The 19,256-nt window shown below is 48.9% G+C and overlaps 1 protein-coding gene and 1 long non-coding RNA gene across 4 annotated transcripts; one reads left to right on the top strand and one right to left on the bottom strand.

The window, feature by feature from the left end:
* Window positions 1–1,650: 1,650 nt before the first annotated feature.
* Window positions 1,651–5,284, bottom strand: LOC144367850 (uncharacterized). Its single transcript, XR_013427381.1, has 2 exons — window positions 4,999–5,284; window positions 1,651–1,937 (listed from the first exon to the last, which is right to left on the bottom strand). It is a non-coding gene; the product is annotated as an uncharacterized LOC144367850 (long non-coding RNA).
* A 49-nt stretch (window positions 5,285–5,333) lies between these two features.
* Eno1 (enolase 1) lies at window positions 5,334–18,452 on the top strand. 3 transcript variants are annotated; one of them, XM_040287888.2, is made up of 13 exons: window positions 5,334–5,477; window positions 5,902–5,943; window positions 7,855–7,948; window positions 10,106–10,201; window positions 11,484–11,542; window positions 13,478–13,547; window positions 13,709–13,842; window positions 14,224–14,446; window positions 15,285–15,482; window positions 16,144–16,345; window positions 16,697–16,805; window positions 17,095–17,153; window positions 18,032–18,452. In XM_040287888.2, exons 3-13 carry the CDS (start codon window positions 7,864–7,866, stop codon window positions 18,099–18,101), a joined length of 1,305 nt encoding a protein of 434 aa, XP_040143822.1. In that variant the 5' UTR covers window positions 5,334–5,477; window positions 5,902–5,943; window positions 7,855–7,863; the 3' UTR covers window positions 18,102–18,452. The 3 variants fall into 3 exon arrangements, with proteins under 3 accessions (XP_040143822.1, XP_040143823.1, XP_005334801.1); XM_040287889.2 differs by lacking the exon at window positions 5,902–5,943 and having other exon boundaries at window positions 5,335–5,477; XM_005334744.5 differs by lacking the exon at window positions 5,334–5,477 and having other exon boundaries at window positions 5,785–5,943.
* The last annotated feature ends 804 nt before the right edge of the window (window positions 18,453–19,256 follow it).

Genomic DNA, 19,256 nt, shown 5'->3' with positions numbered 1-19,256 from the left:
TTGTCTCCCCAAACCTATGCCCTTCCCTGTCCCTCCTTTGTCTAGCTGACATTGGCTTTAAAATGGGCATGGGAAACGTGGTGCCACACTTGTGTGTGCCACGCCTAAGATCCTGGTGACTCTGGAGGCTGTAGCAGGAACATCACGAGTTCAAAAGCAGCCTGGACAACTATATGAAACCCTGTCTCAAAAATAAAAACTAAGCCGGGTGCAATGGCACAAGCCTTGTAATCCTAGCAGCTCAGTAGGCTGAGGCAGGAGGATTGCAAGTTCAAAGCCAGCCTCAGCAACTTAGTGAGGCTCTAAGCAACTCAATGAGACCCTGTCGCTAATAAAATACAAAATTGGGCAGGGATGTGGCTCAGTAGTTGAGTGCCCCTGAGTTCAATCCCCCATACTATTTTTAAAAAAATAATAAAAGCAATAAAAACTAGTCAGGCATGATGGTACACACCTGTAACTCCAACGGCTTGGGAGGATCATGAGTTCAAAGCCAGCCTCAGCAACTTAGTGAGGCTCTAAGCAACTCAGTGAGACCCTGTCTTTAAATAATATAAAAAAGGTCTGGGGATGTGGTTCAGTGGTTAAGCACCCCTGGATTCATTCCCTGGTACAAGAAAAAAAAAAAAAACACCTAAGAAGTAGAGAGGTAGCTCCATGCTAGAGCACCCCTGGGTTCAATCCATAGTACCATCAAAAAATCAAAAGGAAAAAAAAAAAGGCATCAGAATGGGACTATTGACAACAAGAAGCCCTAACAAGTACCCTCAAAGCCATCCTAAAGGCTAACTGCAATTTACAGAGAGGAAACATGTTTCTTTAAATAGAGGACTTTGAAAGGCTGGTAAATTGAAATCAAAGGGGATTTAATTTCTAGAAAAAATGCAAAGAGCTGGATTTGATTCCTCCCCCCAAAACACAAAACAAAACTGGGTTGGACCTCAGATATGCTCACTGCACACAGAAATGCATAAAGATATAAATACTTTAGAGACGAAGTTGAAGATGACCCAGCAATCCCACATCTAGGTACACGTCCTAGGTGTAAGACCTAGAGAAATTCCTGCTCCTATGCTCAGAAGACATCCACAACTAAGTTCATAGTAATAAACCCTGCTGGTATTAAGCGGGAAAGCAGAGAGAAATGGAAGCAAACAGAAATGCATGGCCATCAGAATGTGTGCTGCTCACCAGTGGAATACGACAGAGCTGGAGAGGAAAGGAGCCTCAAAGACAGAGCTCACAGACATCAAGCTGTGCAAAACACCTGGAGCAAAGCCAGATGTGGTGGTGCACACCAGCAGAGTCAGGCTCAAGAGCAGCCTCAAAAAATTTAAAAAGGGCCAGGGATGTGCCCCTAAGGTCAATCCCTGGTACCAAAAACAAGGGGGGCCTGGGTATATATAGCTCAGTGGTAAAGCACTTCTGGGTTCAATCCCTAGTACCTCCAAAAATAAAATTGTAACAAAAATTTACCAACAATAGGATGTCATTTATATAAAGTTCAAAAAAACTATTAAAAACCTTTTTTTTTTTTTTAAGAAAAACATAGGGGGCTGGGGTTGTGGTTCAGTAGTAGGATGCTTGCCTAGCATGTGTGAGGCGCTGGGTTCAATTCTCAGCACCGCGTATAAATAAATAAAATAAAGGTCCTTTTTAAAAATATTTTATTTACATTTTAGTTTTCGGCAGACACAACATCTTTGTTTGTACGTGGTGCTGAGGATCCAACCCGGGTCGCACCCACGCCAGGCAAGCGAGCTACTGCTTGAGCCACATCCCCAGCCCCAATAAAGGTCCTTTGAAAACTAAAAAATATTAAACAAAAAGAAAAAAAGAAAAGCATAGGACATGGTGGCGTGCACCTGTAACCCCAGCACCTTGGGAGGTTCTGGCAGGAAGCAAGTCCAAATACATCCTCAGCAACTTAGAAGACCCTGTCTCAAAATAAAAAACAAAACAAAAACAAACCATAAAGTTACTTCTGGAGCCAGAGAACACACAAGGAATCTTTTTTTTTTTTTTTTTTTTTTTTTTAAGAAAGAGTGAGAGAGAGGGAGAGAGAGAATTTTAATATTTATTTTTTAGTATTTGGCGGACACAACATCTTAGTTTGTATGTGGTGCTGAGGATCAAACCCGGGTCGCACACATGCTAGGCAAGAGCGATACCGCTTGAGCCACATCCCCAGCCCCACAAGGAACCTTAATAGCATTGTTAGTGTTCCATTTCTGAGCTGGAGGTAAGAACATGACATATTTATTTAGCAGTGCTGGGGATACAAACCAGGGCCTCAAGCATGCTAGATGGTGTTCTCCAACTGAGCCACATTCCAGCCTGAGTGTACACAAATTTATATTCACTTTATGCCATCTCTGGTGTATATGAAATACTTAGGGATGAACAAAAACCTCTTTGATTTCTTTTGTTGCTGGGGAATTGAACCCAGAACCTTTTATAAATTGAGCATATACTTTACCACTGAGCTATATACCTGGACCCCTCTTGATCTCTGATGAGGACTGATCATCCTTCAAGATCCTCCCCTGGGGGCCTTCTGCATTCATATAGTATCTTAGCTCTCTGCGGGCCCCTCATCCTGCCCTGATTTTGCTGTCTGGCTAGAGACCCTCTTTCATCAAGAGGTATTTCTCAGCTGTCCATGGGTTTTCACATACATACTACGGATACTGGAATCAGTAATCCCAGTGAGTCATAGACTGCTGCAGATACACACTCCTTCAATCTTGGGATCCAATTGCAAATATATTGCAGAACTTCAAGATGTGGTATTCCAAAACTGGGCATGTAGCTCAGTGGTAGAGTGCTTGCCCAGCTTGTGTAAAACCCTGGATTCAATCCCCAGCCACAGACACACACACACACACACACACACACACACACAATGGCATTCCAATAGCCTTGCACATTCATTCCCCCTCCTTGCACACCAGCTATATGAATGCCTTTGAAAAGTAAAAAAATTGCTCAATAATTTCAGGAAAGTGAAAAGTAACAACTAAATGCCTGTAACAAGGTAAATAGCCTGGTGCTGACTGTAGGCAAATATGAACCCACAGCCTGTAATGGAAGTCCCAGGAGCTGTGGAGATGGGGAGGGCATTTGGCAGCCTGTGGATTTTGGAAACGGTTTGAGAACATCTCTACTAATCATTAACATTTGAGGTGCAACTTGAGGTCAAAGTGCTGGCTCAGAATGCTGCGTGGAGGCCTCCAAGAATGTTGAAACAGCAGCTGTCTGAGATCATGTTCTGCATTTAATTTCTTCCTAGATTCACCAGTTCTGGCCAGACATCAGTTACAAGAGCCCTGTTGGTCTATCTTTATCTAACCATTTTAATGTAAAATTTAAAAAAAAGATTGTTTGGAGCATTTTCAGGGCCACACCTTAAAATTGCTCTGAAAAGAAGATCTGATTTCCTAAGGCTTAGAACTTGATTTAGTTGCTGAGTCATGGGGTTGGTTTTATGAAGCCAAAAACTTCAGTGTATTGCTGGTGAAATCAAAAACTGTTTGCAAAATTCGTAACATTCTTTAATGAAACATTTTAGTTTCCTGTTGCTTCTTAATCAGGACAAATGCCATGGACTTCATAGCCCTTCACTTTTACAATGCTATGGAAACACTGACCAGGAGCTCCAGGGACCAAAATGCTAAAGGTTGAAGAGGAAATGCAGCTTTTGCAGCTGACCAGAAGGTACAATAAATTTATTTGAGCCCCTTTATGGAAGGCAATATGAAAATAGGGAGATGCATGACATTGCTTTAGCTCTCAGATTTAGACCAGGAGGAACCCTGAGAAAACACAAAAATGATCATAATAGAAAATGATCCTTGGGGGCTGGGACTGTGGCTCAGCGGTAGAGTGCTTGCCTAGCACTCTACTGGGACCCGAGTTCTGGTTCAATCCTCAGCACCACATAAAAATAAAGGCATTGTGTTGTGTCCATCTACACCTAAAAAATAAATATTAAAAAAAAATTATCCTTGGGCTGGGAATATAGCTCAGTTGGTAGAATGCTTCTCTTGCATGCACAAAGCCCTGGGTTCAATCCCCAGCACCACAAAAAATAAATAAATAGATAGATAGATAGATAGAAAGAAAATGATCCTTGGAGTGGAGTGTGTGAATAGCAGAGCTGATTTAAAAAGAAATTTTTTTAGTTGTAAATGAACACAATACCTTTATTTGTTTTTATGTGGTGCTAAGGATCAAACCTAGTACCTCACTTATGTAAGGCAAGCCTTCTACTACTGAGCCACAACCCCAGCCCCCACAGAGCTGATTTTTAATGATTATCAGGGTTACGTGTATACTAGTTACTGGGAATTGAACTGAGGGGCACTCTACCACTGAGTTACTATTTCCAGCCCTTTTTTTGAAATGTTGAGTCTCTGCTAAGTCACCCAGGGTGGTCTCAAATTTGGGATCCTCCTACTTCCACTTCCCAAATTGCTGGAATCACAGGTGTGTGCCAATTAGCTCTATCAGTTCTTTCTTGATTGGAAAGATAAAAATGACCCCACCCAATACTTCCTGGTTTTCATTTGCCAAACCACCATGGAATATTACTTGTCTTGAACCTTCGGGCCTATGCAAAATTCAGTCCCAAGTCATTATATGTATGTTCACAAGTAAATCTGATCTAATGCCTGGGGGTGGGGTGGGGAGGATGAAATTTCCTTTTAAAATGCAACATTAGCGGGGCACTCCTATAATCTCAGAGGCCTGGTGAGTTCAAAGCCAGCCTCCGCAATGGATAGATGCTAAGAAACTCAGTGAGACCCTGTCTCCGAATAAAATACAAAATAGGATTGGGGATGTAGATCAGTTGGTCGAGTGCCCCTGAGTTCAATTCCAGGCACCAAAGAAAAGAAAAATCATTAGAAAGGGCTGAGGGCTAGCTGAGAGATAAGGTTTGTGCCTACATGCCCGAGGCCCTGGGTTCAAGCCCCAGCAACAACAAAAAAGTCTTACTGAGTTGCGGGCTGGGGTTGTGGCTCAGTGGTAAAATGCTTGCCCAGCATGCGTGAGGCTCTGGATTCCATTCTCAGCACCGCACATAAATAAATGAATAAAATAAAGGTTCAACAACTAAAATATACATATATGTAAATAAAATTGAGTAACATCAAGGGAAAGTGAATCTGCCTTTGGCTACCTTGGCTTGAGACTCGCGTCTGAGCCGGGGAGCAAGGACAAAGAGACGGGGTCACCTTGGCGGGTGGCTAGCGGCAGCCAGGCCCCGCAGCGAGGCGCGCAGGCGCACGTGGCCCGCGGGCCCCTCGCGAGAGTGGAGCGCGGGCGCAGCCGCTCAACGTCTGGACCCCGCGGGCTTCTCCAAAACCTCGTGGCCACACTGAGGCAGCAGAAGGGCCGGGCCAAGAAGGTCGTCACCAAGGTCGTGGGCCGGACGTGTAGTGCCAGAGCGACGCCGAGTGCGTGCAGGACTCGGAGTACGTGCCGGAGCCCCAAGTCCTAATGCCGGCCAGGGCCGCCACGCCCCTCCCCGGGGCCCCGGCTGCGCCGGTCCCCGCTCAGCTCAGGGGTCCCAACGCAGGGGGCTCACCCGAACCCCGCCACAGACGCTAGGGACCCAGGGCCTACCATGCCCTCCAGCCCCACGTCCCGGGTCGTCGCCCCCCCCCAGTTTTCTGGCCGCGGCGACAGCCGCAGTCCCACCCCTTCCCGGGAGGCGAGGACCAGAGTGACGGCGCGCCTAGCCAATGGCGAGGCGACGGTGAGGGGGCGTCCCCCGGAGGCGGGAAGGGGCGGGGCCTCTGGGGCTGCGTAGGAAGTCGGGGCGGCGGCGCAGAGAGCAGGTCGGGGACTCCGGGCGCAGGTACCTCTCCGGCTTAACGCTCTTCTCGGTGTCTGCAGCACCCTCCGCTTCTTTCCTTGGAGACGTGATCCAGCGGCCAGGTAGGGGCCCTTGGGAGGAGCTGCAGTGTAGGCGGCGTGGGGTTTCCAGCTTCGGGGGCGGGCGTCGTCAGAGGCGGCGGGCTGGGCTCGCGGGGCGGTGGGCACGTGCAGGCTCCCGGGCGAGGCGGGAGGCCGGGGTGCGGCGGCGGGCGCACCTGTGGGACGCGGGCTTCTCTGCGTCGGGGAGGGTGCGGGTGAGCGAGTGATCGCGGGGCGGGGTAACTGGGCCCGGAAAGTCGGCGGCGCACGCGACCCACGCGAGGCGGGGAGCTGCAGGGCGCTTCTCCATCAGTATCCGAGTGCAAGGTTCGGGGGAGGGAGAGACCTGGCCGGGTGCGCTTCCAGCGGGCTCTAACCAAGGTGGCGGGAGGGGCAGGGCCCGAAGAAAGGCCCGGGACGTGCCCTTCCTCCCCTCCCCCCGCGGCGGCCCCGCGCCCTCCGCGCCTCTCGGTCTGCAGCCCAGAGTCTTGGTGGCCACCCCGTCGTGCTCCGCTACAACGGCGGGCGGTATTTCTTAGATGCTTGAGGAAACTGTAGCAGAGACGTTGGATAATTGGGAAGTCCTTCAGCGGACCTCGCCCACGTTGGGCAAGAGCTTCCTGGCCCGCCACCCTCGGGCCCTGCTCAGACTTAGAAAGGATGCTTTTAAGAAAGCTTCCTGCTCGCTGTGGCCTCCACGTGGTCTTCTTCCGTCGGGGTCCACTTGTGCTGCCCCCTGGCTGGGAGTTAAATCCCAGCAGCTAAAAAGCTGCGAAGACTTTTCTATCAACAACTTAAAAAACAAAAAAAGATATGTCGCCTTTTCCTTTCACATCATGAAATTATTTCATCTTACATCGATAAAATGAATCCAAATGATGAGGTACTGAAATAAAGATGTGCTTAAACGTGCACCCAAAATCTACAGTGAAAATGTGGATGCTGAATTGTTATGCAGATTCATAATTTGCCAAACTCAAAGTTAACTAGAAATTTAAAGAATATCTAAATAAGTGCCTTTTTGGAATATGGATTAAAAACTAGATACTTTAACTTGTCTAGTGAACAGAAACCCATTGTTGCACCCACAACAAAACCACAAAAGTGGGTTCCTAAAAGTTTAAAAGAAAAAATGCCACTCTCTCCTCATAACCTTTCAGAGATGTCGGTGGGGAGTCCAGCTAGATAATGGCTCCTAAACACTACTCTGGTTCCTCTTGTCCACTTCAGTTTTACAGGTTGTTGGATTAGTTTCTTTTTTTGGTGAGCCCCAAAGGAAAAAAGTAAGAAAAGGCGTTCTTTTAGGACTTTCTATGTACTCTTTGTTGCTACCATTTTAAAAATATATATTTATTTTTTAGTTGTAATTGGATCAATATCTTTTTTTATTATTTTAAAAGATGTTTTCAAAAACGCTTCATCCCTTGGTGTTCACAGAACCTTTCCTCTTTTTACAAATCAAAACATTCACAGTTAAGTTTTTGAGAGGAGATAAATTCTCTTTGAAAGAGATAATAAAATGTCATCACTGAAATCTCCTATTTTGCTAAAGACCCAATACTGTGAAATCTGAAAGTCCCAGAAAGTGACAAGAGCAGTTTTTCCTGGCCTCCACACTCAATATTTCTAATTCTCAAATTTCTACTAATTCAAATTGCTACTGTTACTTCAATTTTAATTTAATAAACCATGCCCTAAACTTTTCATTCTCCAAGTGCTCCACCACTGAGCTGCACCCATAGACCTCTGACTTATTTTTGAGGAACAGTTCCCACTGCTTTCCAGCAGGATTGTCCCCACTAAGCAGCATTCATACATCCAGTGTTTTGTCTAGTGCAGACCCTTCTGGTCCAGAAGCTCTCAGAACCTTTAAATGAATGCGCAAATGTTGTATTGTGTTTTATGGAAAATATGGATTGTGTTTCCCCACAGAGATTCACCATGTCTATTCTGAAGATCCATGCCAGGGAGATCTTTGACTCTCGTGGGAATCCCACTGTTGAAGTGGACCTCTGCACCTCAAAAGGTATGTGCCACCTTTCTTTCCTTACTTCTACCGTGCTTCATTTAAAATCTGCCTTATGATGGCAATGATGAGCCAGTTAACGCTGCAGCTTTTCTCACTGGTCTGCACGTGCATGTGCTAGACACATTCCTGAAGCATCAGGGGATAGTAAGGCAAGAAGTCCTGGTCTTTTAAATTTTTCATTTTGAGACAGGGTCTCACTAAGTTGCCCAGGCTGGCCTAAAACTGCAATCCTTCTGCCTTAGCTTCCTCACCGCATTCAGTGCTTCTTAATATTAAAGCAAATTCTTACTGGATCCAAGGTCAGTGGTGCCTTGAGACCTTGTCCCTAAAAGGTGTCCCATCACTTTCTTTTGGCTGCACAGCTCACTGTGACCAAATAAGCAGATAGAGTGTGATTTGGTGATCTCTCCTTGAGAGGCTAAAGGGGAGGGGTGTGGTGGAATTGGAGCACTCTTCTTTGTGTCTGTCCATTGTTCTTGAGCCCAGGGTCAGGGACAATTCAGAGGCTCTTATTGTCACCTGGCTGTAAGTCCCCCTGGGAAGTTTTCCCATGTAAAGAAAACATTGACATGGGGACTCCTAAAAACTTTACTTCAGGAATAAAATTCAGTGCTTCTGTAGCCCTATGTCACCTCTACCAGTGTCCTGGCTGCTTTATACATGACATGGATGTAGTGGTGATGGGTGCGGTTGGAAGAGCCTCAGGCAATGCAGAGCTCACCAGGGCCTGCCAGTCAGAGCTGAGTCACTGTCTGAGTCACAAGCCTGGAACTGGAACCCAGTCCTTCCCTTCCTGCCTTCCCCCAGCGCCCCCCAACACAGAGGATTCTGGAGTCTCACTTCATTCCCCAAGAGCCTGTGGTGGGCAGTCTGGTTTCTTTTAGGCATGTGCTCTGTGGGGAAGACCCAGGGTTCTGTGAATGGTCTTTCTTGAGATACCTGGCTCATTCAGCAGGTGGAACTTTCCACTTGGAAATTAGTTGACTTTAAAAAGACACCAAGCCCTGGAAGACTGTTGGGAGAGGGCATCTTTTAAAAAACACGAGATGATAGTTCTTTTGTTTTTTTTAGAGAATTTTTTAAAAATATTTTTCAGTTCTTGGTGGACACAACATCTTTAGTTTGTATGTGGTGCTGAGGATCGAACCCAGGCCGCACGCATGCCAGGCGAGCGCGCTACCACTTGAGACACATCCCCAGCCCCAAGATGATAGATTTAGGAGTTCCCACCCACCTTTTTTTTTTTTTTTTTCTGACATATTTGGAGCTTCTTTAAATTCATAGCAAACTGTAAACGCTGCCCCCACCCAAACACTCAGGACACCCCCCACCAACAACCCACTATCAGCATTCACCACCAAAGTGGTGCTTTGTTTCAGTCGGTGAGCCCACCTCACTGTGTCCTTCTCACATGGACTCCGCTCACTCTTGCTTTCTTCTTCTCTGATCAGTGGCAGGTGGGTTATAACCTGGCTGTGTCCTGCTGATCAGTCAGTCATTGCAGATGGCCAGGTTTAAACTCTGGTGGTGTTTGTTTGTTTTTCCCTCATCACCCATTTGCCTGCGTGTCCCCCACACCTCACCAGCCCCTTGCAGCCCTCGGATGGGGGATTCCTTACAACTTGAGAAAGTCCAGAGGCAGCCATCCCTGTTCCTCTCCAGGAAGAGCCTGGGGGCTGGTTTCTATAGTTGTAAAATTGTGATTCAGTGTTACCTGGTGTTTCTGAACTAGTACCTTTTATTGTCTTTGTTCCTTCTTTTCCCCGGTCCATCCTAATTTCCAGTTTCCTGTTGGGCAGAGGACCCCAAAATAGCATTTATCCCTGTCCAAACTGAAACAAATGAGCCATACAACATCTTCAATTCCCTTCTTGGCTCCAGTTCTGTTTTGTTGGGCAGAGCTTCCAGTGGCCCACACACCAGCTGTAGGCTTGTTAGAGATGCAGGCCCTTGACCTCCTGAGTCTGCATTTGCCTATGTGCACATTCAGGGCTGAGGAGCTCCTGTGGTTTGCGGTAGGGCTGCCCAGATGGTAGAAGGAAGTAACAGTGTAGTGTTCCCCAGTGACAGATGCTGCCCGTGAGTAGGAGGGAACTGGGCTTGTGCTCTTGCTCTGTTTCTTAATTGCAATATATATTTTTTCCTTTCCTCCAGGTCTCTTTAGAGCTGCTGTGCCCAGTGGGGCCTCAACTGGTATCTATGAGGCCCTAGAGCTCCGGGACAATGACAAAACTCGCTACATGGGGAAGGGTAAGGCTTGGAGCCCACACCTACCTCTGCAGTGAGTCTGAGCTAGCCTCCTGTCCTTTCCCAAACCCACCCCTTCTCCCTGTTTTGAGGGGTAATGAGTAGTATATCCCCCTCTAAGTCAGGATGAGCCCTGTGCCAGCATATGGGAGAGCCAGCAGAGCTGGCTTATTAGTTTTGGGGTTCCCAAGCCTCGGAATTTGGGCCAGGAGTTTTAGTGCTTCTATCTATCTATTGCTCTTCTGTCTGGTCTGGAATACTCCTTCCTAGTCAGGCCACAGATCCCAGACAAGAAAAGAAGGCCTGCAGCCTCTACCAAGGGAATGTCTCCCCTCCTCCCATTGCGTCTGGGCCTTCTGATCCAGGCCTGCCATTGACAGGAGCCTTCTGATGAGTCATTGCAATTGGTTTCCTGTGGACTTGATTCACACAAGCACTGCTCTGGCGAAGTTAGTTTTTTATGCACCTTTGACCTTTCTGAAGATGGAAGCCTGGTACCCATGTCACAACAAAGCACAGAGGGCTAGACTATGTCTTCTCAACAGGGTGATAACGGGCCTCAGGAACTGAGAATTGGTTCTTTTGGGTTGGGCAGATATTTATAACATAACCATAAACAGGTGGTATAGCACATCTGGAATATTAAGATTTCAGGGGAATAGCAACTGGGGAATGTCCAAAAGGACCACAGGGAAGGGCAGTCGTGAAGTTGGCTGAGGAACACAGCAGAAGGGAAGGTCGTGTGTCCCCTCCCACTTGGTGAGAGCTGTCTCCACATAGGCATGCTACCCTGTTCAGTAGGTCAGCATCAGAAGACACACCCAGACCCTGACACTCCTGGCCCTCCTGTCTCTGCTCTCTCCCATCCTGTCCTTTACAGCCTCTTCTCTTCTGAGTCTCTCTTTCCTTCTCTGTCCACCTCTACTGGGCAGGCGTCTCCAGACCCGTTAAGTATGTTAATGAGTTCCTGGCGCCAGCCTTGTGCACTCAGGTAACGGTGGGGCATCGTCTAGTGTGCGGCTGGTGTTTCCAGTGCATGGTCTTGCAGACTAACCTCAGAATATTCTGAGCTGGTTGCTCTATGTGCGGCTCTAACCCCTTGGGGTCCTAGGTAAGAGCACTCAGACTGGGCTGGAAAGTTGATTCTAGGGGAATTGGGGTGAGATTTTCAAGAGCTCCATGGAGGGTCTTGGTGGACTTCTGGGTCTGCATAACCACTGCTTTTCCAGCAGTGCTGCTCAAGCCTGTATTTATTAATGTAATTTGATTTGATTATTCCTTCTAGGTGTCTCAAAGGCTGTTGAGCACATCAATAAAACTATTGCACCTGCCCTGGTTAGCAAGGTAGGACCTTCTCCTAGTAACTAATGCACATCAGTACCAATCGGGCAAGTTCCAGGCCCAGAGCCTCTTCTGTTCACAGAGCTTATTCTGAGAGCTGTGGAAGCCAGTTGGATTCCCATTGTGCTTGGGAGTGTTTTGTGCATGAACAGTCTTACCTACTCCCTGTCTAGTATCCACTTCTATTAGCATCCGGAACTGGACCAGAGGAATGAAGAGCACTCCAGAGCCCTTGATTCCCCCCGCCCCCCCGCCCCGCCCTGCCCCTTCCCTGCAACTGTATTGATAGAAATTAGGTCCAGATTTGTTGTTTGTTTGTTTGTGTTTGTTTTTGTAGTGTTAGTGATTGAACCTGAGGCCCATGTGTGTAGACTCTGGCTCAAAAATCAAAGTGCTAGGGCTGTGGCTCAGTGGTAAATCCCCAGTACCTAAATAAAAATATAAATTCAGTGGGTGAAACAAAAGAAGTGCTGTAGGTAAAATAGGGCTGGGGACCTGACAACCAACCTCAGCTTCCCTGTGGCCCTTCATTCTCTCTGCTGTGTTCCCCAGATGGGAAGGGTCTGCTCACACTGTCCAGACCAGCCACAGCAGTCTCCTGCTTCTCCTGGCATCGGGTCCTTCCGCATCTGCCCTGTGTGCCGATGGGAAGAGGGTGTTCTTTGCCTTCAGGGTCTCCGACTAGCTTATTCTGGCCTTTGTGGCACTGTCTAATTAGTCCTACCTGTGAGTCCCTAGATGAAATTTCCTCATTACCACTCAGCCTACATCACCCTCTGTTCTGGTCTCCTGAGCACCTCCTCATGCTCCTTGTTCTGCCCTTCTGTGCCCTCAAATGGCAAGGCTAAGGCAGGGCCCCTCCAGGAAAACTTTTAGCTGAATTGTTTATTAGGATTGGCCTGGAGTAACTGCTTGCCCTATCAAAGCAGCAAAAGACAACAGGTCCTCAATGGAGCATGATGGAGTTGTGGGTGATTTTCTTCTTATGTAAGGGACATTACATATAAAACCATGCATCATTATGGTTGGATTATAAAGTTGTTGTGTTTTTTTTTTTTTTTTTTAAAGAGAAAGAGGGGGACAGAGAGAGAATTTTAACATTTATTTTTTCTTAGTTCTCGGCGGACACAACATCTTCGTTTGTATGTGGTGCTGAGGATCGAACCCGGGCCGCACGCATGCTAGGCGAGCGCGCTACCGCTTGAGCCACATCCCCAGCCCAAGTTGTTGTTTTTTTAAAAAATATTTTTCAGTTTTTGGTGGACACAACATCTTTATTTTATTTTTATGTGATGCTGAGGATCGAACCCAGCGCCCCGCACATGCCAGGCGAGTGCGCTACCACTTGAGCCACATCCCCAGCCCAGATTATAAAGTTTATGAAACAGTGCTAAGCTGAATTTATTATTTTGGTACCAGGGGTGCTTAATCACTGAAGCATATCCCCAGCCCTTTGCATTTTGAGACAGGGTCTCACTAAGTTTCTTAGGACTTCCCTAAATTGCTGAAGTAGTTGTAGATGGTCACCTTTATTTTTTATATGGTGCTGGGAATCTAACCCAGTGCCTCACAACATGCTATGCAAGTACTCTGCTGCTGAACTACAACCCCAGTCCCGAAACTGTTGCTTTCAAGGCGTTCATTTTGGGAGTGGGGTGGTAGCTCAATGGTGAGGTGCTTGTCTCACGCTTATGTTCAGTGGTTTTAGACAACCCACAAAAATCACAATCCCATCAGAGAATTGGTGTTGAGGAGAAGACCCATGGCCCCTACACACTGAGTACATACTACCATAGCTCCACCCCCAGCCCTTTGCCTATAGAATCGACATAGAGCACAGAATTGATTTTGACTCTGCACCATTCCAAAGTTTGATGGATTTCATGGCAGAGAGCAAAGATTCTGTGGTTGGCCCTCACCCTCCTCTCTCCCCTGCAGAAACTGAATGTTGTGGAGCAGGAGAAGATTGACAAACTGATGATTGAGATGGATGGAACAGAAAATAAATGTGAGTGGCCTGAGTTAGCAAGTCTGCTGGGGATGATTGGGATCTCCTGGAGACCTTTTTAAAAGCTCAGGAAGAGGCTGTGCAATCCAGAACCAGGAACTTGGTTACAGGCTGACTCTTCTGTTTCTTTGCCTCACCTAATTTAACTAATTCCGTTCCAGCTAAGTTTGGTGCGAATGCTATCCTGGGTGTGTCCCTTGCTGTCTGCAAGGCTGGTGCTGTAGAGAAGGGGGTGCCCTTATACCGCCACATTGCCGACTTGGCTGGCAACTCAGAAGTCATTCTGCCAGTTCCGGTGAGTGGTTCGTTGGAACTTTCTAAATGGGGGGGTGGGAGTTCTTCCTGGGGATACAAGAGCCCCTGTGCCTTGATTTCCTAAATGTGATTCCCAGCACAGTGGATATAAGGGGGCCCTGAAGGTCTCAGCCTCAAAGAGCAGCCCTCTGTCCTTTGCTAAGTGCATGATTAGTGACCTCCCGTCTCCCTGGGCCCAGGCCTTTCATTGGGACTAGCAGTGCTTTCCTTGTCAGGGTGAGAGTGCACTCATGTAGCGGCTCCTCCTGATGGGAACTGTCGCCGTTCTCGGGTCCTCCTGAGCATTCCACAGCCATCCCTGGAGCCTGCCTCCTCTGTGACCCAGATGGTAACTGGAGGGTTTGTGGGTGCCTCTCTGCAGGCGTTCAATGTGATCAACGGTGGTTCTCACGCTGGTAACAAGCTGGCCATGCAGGAGTTCATGATCCTCCCTGTGGGCGCTGGGTGCTTCAAGGAGGCCATGCGCATTGGAGCAGAGGTCTACCACAACCTGAAGAACGTCATCAAGGAAAAATATGGGAAAGACGCCACCAATGTGGGCGACGAAGGCGGGTTTGCTCCTAACATTCTGGAGAATAAAGAAGGTAAAGATGCTGGAGGACCTGCCATTGGGGCGCAGGAGCAAGACCCTGTGGACAGATTTGGGAAGGAAGTTTCCAGAGACCAGAAGGCAAAGGAGTACCTTCCTTCCCATCAGTGCACAGGGCAAATTCACTGGTGGTGGAACCCAATTAGGACGCTGTGGCTGATGTGAGCTGCCTGGGCTAGCCCCAGACTTGCCATCCTCCTGCCACAGACTCCCATGTAGCTGGGATTGCAGGCATGCACTGCCACAGGAAGCTTAAGAGGAGACCCTGGTCCTGCCTTGCTTTACCTGCGGGAGATCTGTACAGGGCAGATTCTCCCTGGTGTTTAGTGTGTGTCTTTTTGAACATTGCCCTTTTTTCGTTCTTTTGGTGGTGGTGTTGGGGATCAAAGCCAGGCCTTGTGTATGCTGGGCAAGAGCTCTACTACTGAGCCACCCCTAGCCTGCTTCCTTCCTTTTGAATGGTTTAACCTAAGAGCTTGGAGGGGGTCTTTGAGCAGGAGCCTTGGGGCTATGAGGCAACCCTTAGTCCTGATCTCAGTGGAACAGCCTGGAGATGTCCTTTGCTGCCCAGGACTCCCTCTTGGATCCCAGCCTCGGCTCTATTTAAAGCCTGTCCCTGGTACAGCTGATCTCTGCTAGTCTCACTGTAACTGTATCCTGGACATCTCAACTGTCATAGGTGCTGAATTTGGGAGCATTTGTCCATGAGAAAGGGCTATTTTCTTAGGTGATGCTTTGGGGACAAAAGGAAATAACTGGTGTCCTCAGAGCTGGTAGTTGGGGCAAGCTCCTGGCCACTGTCTCTGTTACCACACTGCCGCTCCTCTCCCCAGCCCTGGAGCTGCTGAAGACCGCCATCGCGAAGGCTGGCTACACTGACAAGGTCGTCATCGGCATGGATGTGGCCGCCTCCGAGTTCTACAGATCTGGGAAGTATGACCTGGATTTCAAGTCTCCTGATGACCCCAGCAGGTACATCACACCTGACCAGCTGGCTGATCTGTACAAGTCCTTTGTCAAGAACTACCCAGGTGAGTACTCTGCGGAATGCTACACACCTTCCCAAGCGGGGGTTTCTGGGTAATGAACATAGCACACATAACAGTGGTTCCTACTGTGGGGGAGGACTCTGGGACATGGTCCTTTTAGTACCAGCAGGGACATCGTGTGAAGAGGTGTGCACCTTAGATGCTGTCGCCACTGCCGTTTTGCAGGAGAAGAAACTGAAGGCACCGACTGTTATAACTTGCCCAAGAGTGCACAGCAACTGGTGGGGCAGGAGTTCAGTCCCAGAAGTCTAACTCCCTTAGTTAATTATTGTACTTGGGAACTTTGGATTGAGCCCAGACCCAAACTCAGGCCTTCATGCTTTTTAAAGATACTGTTGTGGTACTGGGGGTTGAGCCCAGGGCCTCAGGCATACTGGATGGGTGCTCTACCTGTGTGCTTATTCTCAGTGATACTACATAAACCTACCATCTAGGCAGGTAAATATTCCCCTTTAAGAGAAAGACCCTATGGGCCCAGGCTAGCCACCTTTGTGCTGCTGCAGCTTTCGTAGGCAGTGTTTTCCTCTCTCAGGCACTGTCTGTCCTGTGAAAGGCCTGCAGCCGGTGCTGTGAGCCGAGGAGCAGGGCTCCAGCTGTGCGGCCCAGAGGCCAGCTCACTCTGACAGTGCGTCTCCTTCCCTAGTGGTGTCTATCGAAGACCCCTTCGACCAGGACGACTGGAAAGCATGGCAGAAGTTCACGGAGAGTGCAGGCATCCAGGTGGTGGGCGATGATCTCACAGTGACCAACCCCAAGCGCATTGCCAAGGCTGTGAGCGAGAAGTCCTGCAACTGCCTTCTGCTCAAAGTCAACCAGATTGGCTCAGTGACCGAGTCCCTCCAGGCGTGAGTGCCTCGCAGGGGAGCACTGTGGGATGGCTAGGGTACCCTGAAAGTGTAGTAGGGTTCACGGCTGAATACCAGAGTAGGTGGTGGCACATGGGGGTCTGGGGTGTTGAGCAAAGGTTGCTTGGGCCTGAGTCTTGGTGACTTCCTGTAATCATGTGATTGTCCCTTGGAGAGTGTGGCTCAGGAGTGAGCACTGGGAAGAGCTCTGCAAGAGGAGACTGTTCCCCAACCAGGAGGCTAATGCCAGGGTTTGAGTGACCTGGGGCTGCAGTGGCTTCACCCCCTGTTGCTGGACTCTGGTGAGGGCGGGCAGAGAGCTCATGCTGTCTCGGTTTTGTCACACTTCAGGTGTAAGCTGGCCCAGTCCAACGGCTGGGGCGTCATGGTGTCTCATCGCTCTGGGGAAACTGAGGACACCTTCATTGCCGACCTGGTGGTGGGACTCTGCACTGGGCAGGTGAGGGCTCCTTGGGCAGAAGGTTTGTCCTAATTTCCTCTGAGGTCAGTTCCCTGTGAAGACCCAAAGGTGGGTGGGAGCTGATGGTTCTGCCTCTTGTTGATACTGTCTTCTGTACAGCTGCTGTGGCTAACAAGCCTGGACAGAACAGGGTCACAAATGCCCTGCCTGGATGCTTTGCCCCTCCTTGTTCTTAGGGTCCTCCTTAAAAATTGTTCTCCACTGTGGTGCCCTCCCCTTGCCCCAGGGTGTCCCACAAGGAAGCACAGCCTTTGCTTTCTCCCTGCAGATCAAGACTGGTGCACCTTGCAGATCTGAGCGCTTGGCCAAGTACAACCAGCTCCTCAGGTAAAGAGGCTTCCCTGCGAGGGCTGGAGCCAGGGTCTGTGCTAAGCGTGGTGCCCTCTGCTTCTGGTCTGGGGGTGTGTGCACTGGGCACATATCACAGGAAGTCAGGCCTGGAGTTGGCACAGGGCCAGCACAGACTCTCAGGTGCCTGACGATGCCAGGCCAAAAGCAAAAGCCTGTTTTATCTGTGCTGCCCTTTTCTGGTGGGAGGCAGAACTGGTTCCCTTTGACAGTCATAACTGTTCCACCTTACTTGGTCTTGAGGATAGGAAACCAGGGCCAGGTGGGTGGGTGTACTGTTGTGTGCTGCTGGGGGCCCTGGCCCCCTTTGCTGTCTCCTTGTGTCTTGGGGAGTCCCAGGACACAGGAACACTTGTCCCTTTTTCTGTACTTTTGAGGAAAAAGGAGCATCTATTTTAAAACTTCTCCCACATTATTCTTTCTTCAAAACTTTACCCTGAAAGGTTTCAATGTGTTAAGAAAAGCCACTCTCCCTATTATATGGCCCCCGTTCATTATGGGCACCAGGACCCAAATAGTGCCTTGTGTCTTCTAATAATTTCTCCCTCCTTTTTTCCTAAGATGTTTATTGAGGAAACTGGGTGATTCTCTCATTTAAAAAAAAAAGAAGAAGTTTAGGAAGTGCTCATACTGGCGTCTGTTCTCTGCCCTTCAGGGGGGAGGGGGAGGGGGAGGGGAGCAGATCCTCCTGGCCTGCGGGGAACAGCCGGGTTCAGGAATGAGTTGGATAGGCCAGAAGGGGTCCTCACTTTGTGGGAGGAGTGGAACTGTGTCCCTGCTGCACTTGTGAAATAAGCCTCCTGGGTTGAGACCAGCCCTCCTCACTCCCTCTCCGTTTATCTTTTGTACCTTCCAAGAATCGAAGAGGAGCTGGGTGACAAGGCGAAGTTTGCCGGCAGGAAATTCCGAAACCCCCTGGCTAAGTAAGCTGGGGCAGGCGAGCCTGAGCCCTCGGCACCGTCTGGAGATTAGATCCTCAGTTAGATTCTCCTCCTGACTTAGCGTGGACAGCTCAAGCCCCCACCAGTGCTTGTGGGGCCTTTGGTGGTTAGCTCCCCTCTCCCACCACTGCTTCCTTAGTGTTCCTGCAGAAGCCAAGGTGACCACCCAGAGCCCTGTTGGAAACCCTCACAGTGTAATCATGTGACTGGCCTGAATCATCGTTCTCAGCTTGCTTCCCACCAAGTGTCCAGAACTCTGTGCTCCTCCAGTGTGGCTACAGGCAAGGTCCCCAGTGGTTTCCTATGCAAAATAAAGAGCCTCGGTGACCCATAAGAACACTGCCTCTGTGTGTGTGTGAATGTGTGAGAGTGACATGGAGGAACTGTCCCTCAGTGCTCATTCTGTCCTTTGTGTCTAGAATTCCTAGGGCCCTTGGAGCAGTGGGGTATAAGCCTGGAAAAGCTGGAGGCTTTTGTGTCAGAAAGGGAGCCGGAGGGGTCTATGGAGGGCGTATGCACCTTAAGGAAAATAAAGGTCCATGAACAGCGAGTGTGCCAAGGCATGGTGGTTCCCAGAGTTCAGACTTCTCCCACTGGGGAGGCAGCACAGGAGCAGAGCTATTAGAGGAGATCTGAAGGATGTCCAGGCCACAGCCAAGTGGTTGTGCAAGCCAGAGGAACTCCCTTCCCAGTGGTCAGGGCTACCGGCTCTGTTTGGGGTCGGGGGAGCAGGTGGAATGATTCAAAAACAGCTCTTGGGAGGGCAAGGGGAAGATCTAGGAGGTCCTGGAACCTCAAAGTCCCTTCTAAGTGCTCTTATCTACATGCAGCTAATGCCCACCCCATCTTCATGTTGCAGAAGGCACAGTTGTAGGATGATGTTGAACATGGTACATGAAGAATATATTTATTTAAATGAAAGGTGGAATACTGTGGTTGCTACCTGCCCCTTGAAGAGATCTTATTAACATTTTTCTTCCCTTGAGATAAATTGGTCAAAGAAAGTAACTTGAATTGTATTTTAATATAATTTTTTTATTTTTACGTGGTGCTGAGAATCGAACCCAGTGCCTCATGCATGCTAGGCGAACATGCTACCGCTTGAGCCACATCCCCAGGCCCAGGAGGTCCCCTTGTGGAT

Source organism: Ictidomys tridecemlineatus, chromosome 11 (assembly GCF_052094955.1).
Source record: "Ictidomys tridecemlineatus isolate mIctTri1 chromosome 11, mIctTri1.hap1, whole genome shotgun sequence".
In the NCBI taxonomy this organism is placed as follows: domain Eukaryota; kingdom Metazoa; phylum Chordata; class Mammalia; order Rodentia; family Sciuridae; genus Ictidomys; species Ictidomys tridecemlineatus.
This window is presented reverse-complemented; position numbering and strand designations above follow the sequence as displayed.

Bases quoted from the DNA above. Each gene is read 5' to 3' on its own strand.
- Eno1 (XM_040287888.2), top strand. From the start codon at position 7,864: ATGTCTATTCTGAAGATCCATGCCAGGGAGATCTTTGACTCTCGTGGG. The intron at 10,202-11,483 runs GTAAGGCTTGGA...TATTCCTTCTAG, and splicing joins AACTCGCTACATGGGGAAGG to GTGTCTCAAAGGCTGTTGAG. The intron at 13,548-13,708 runs GTGAGTGGCCTG...ATTCCGTTCCAG, and splicing joins GGATGGAACAGAAAATAAAT to CTAAGTTTGGTGCGAATGCT.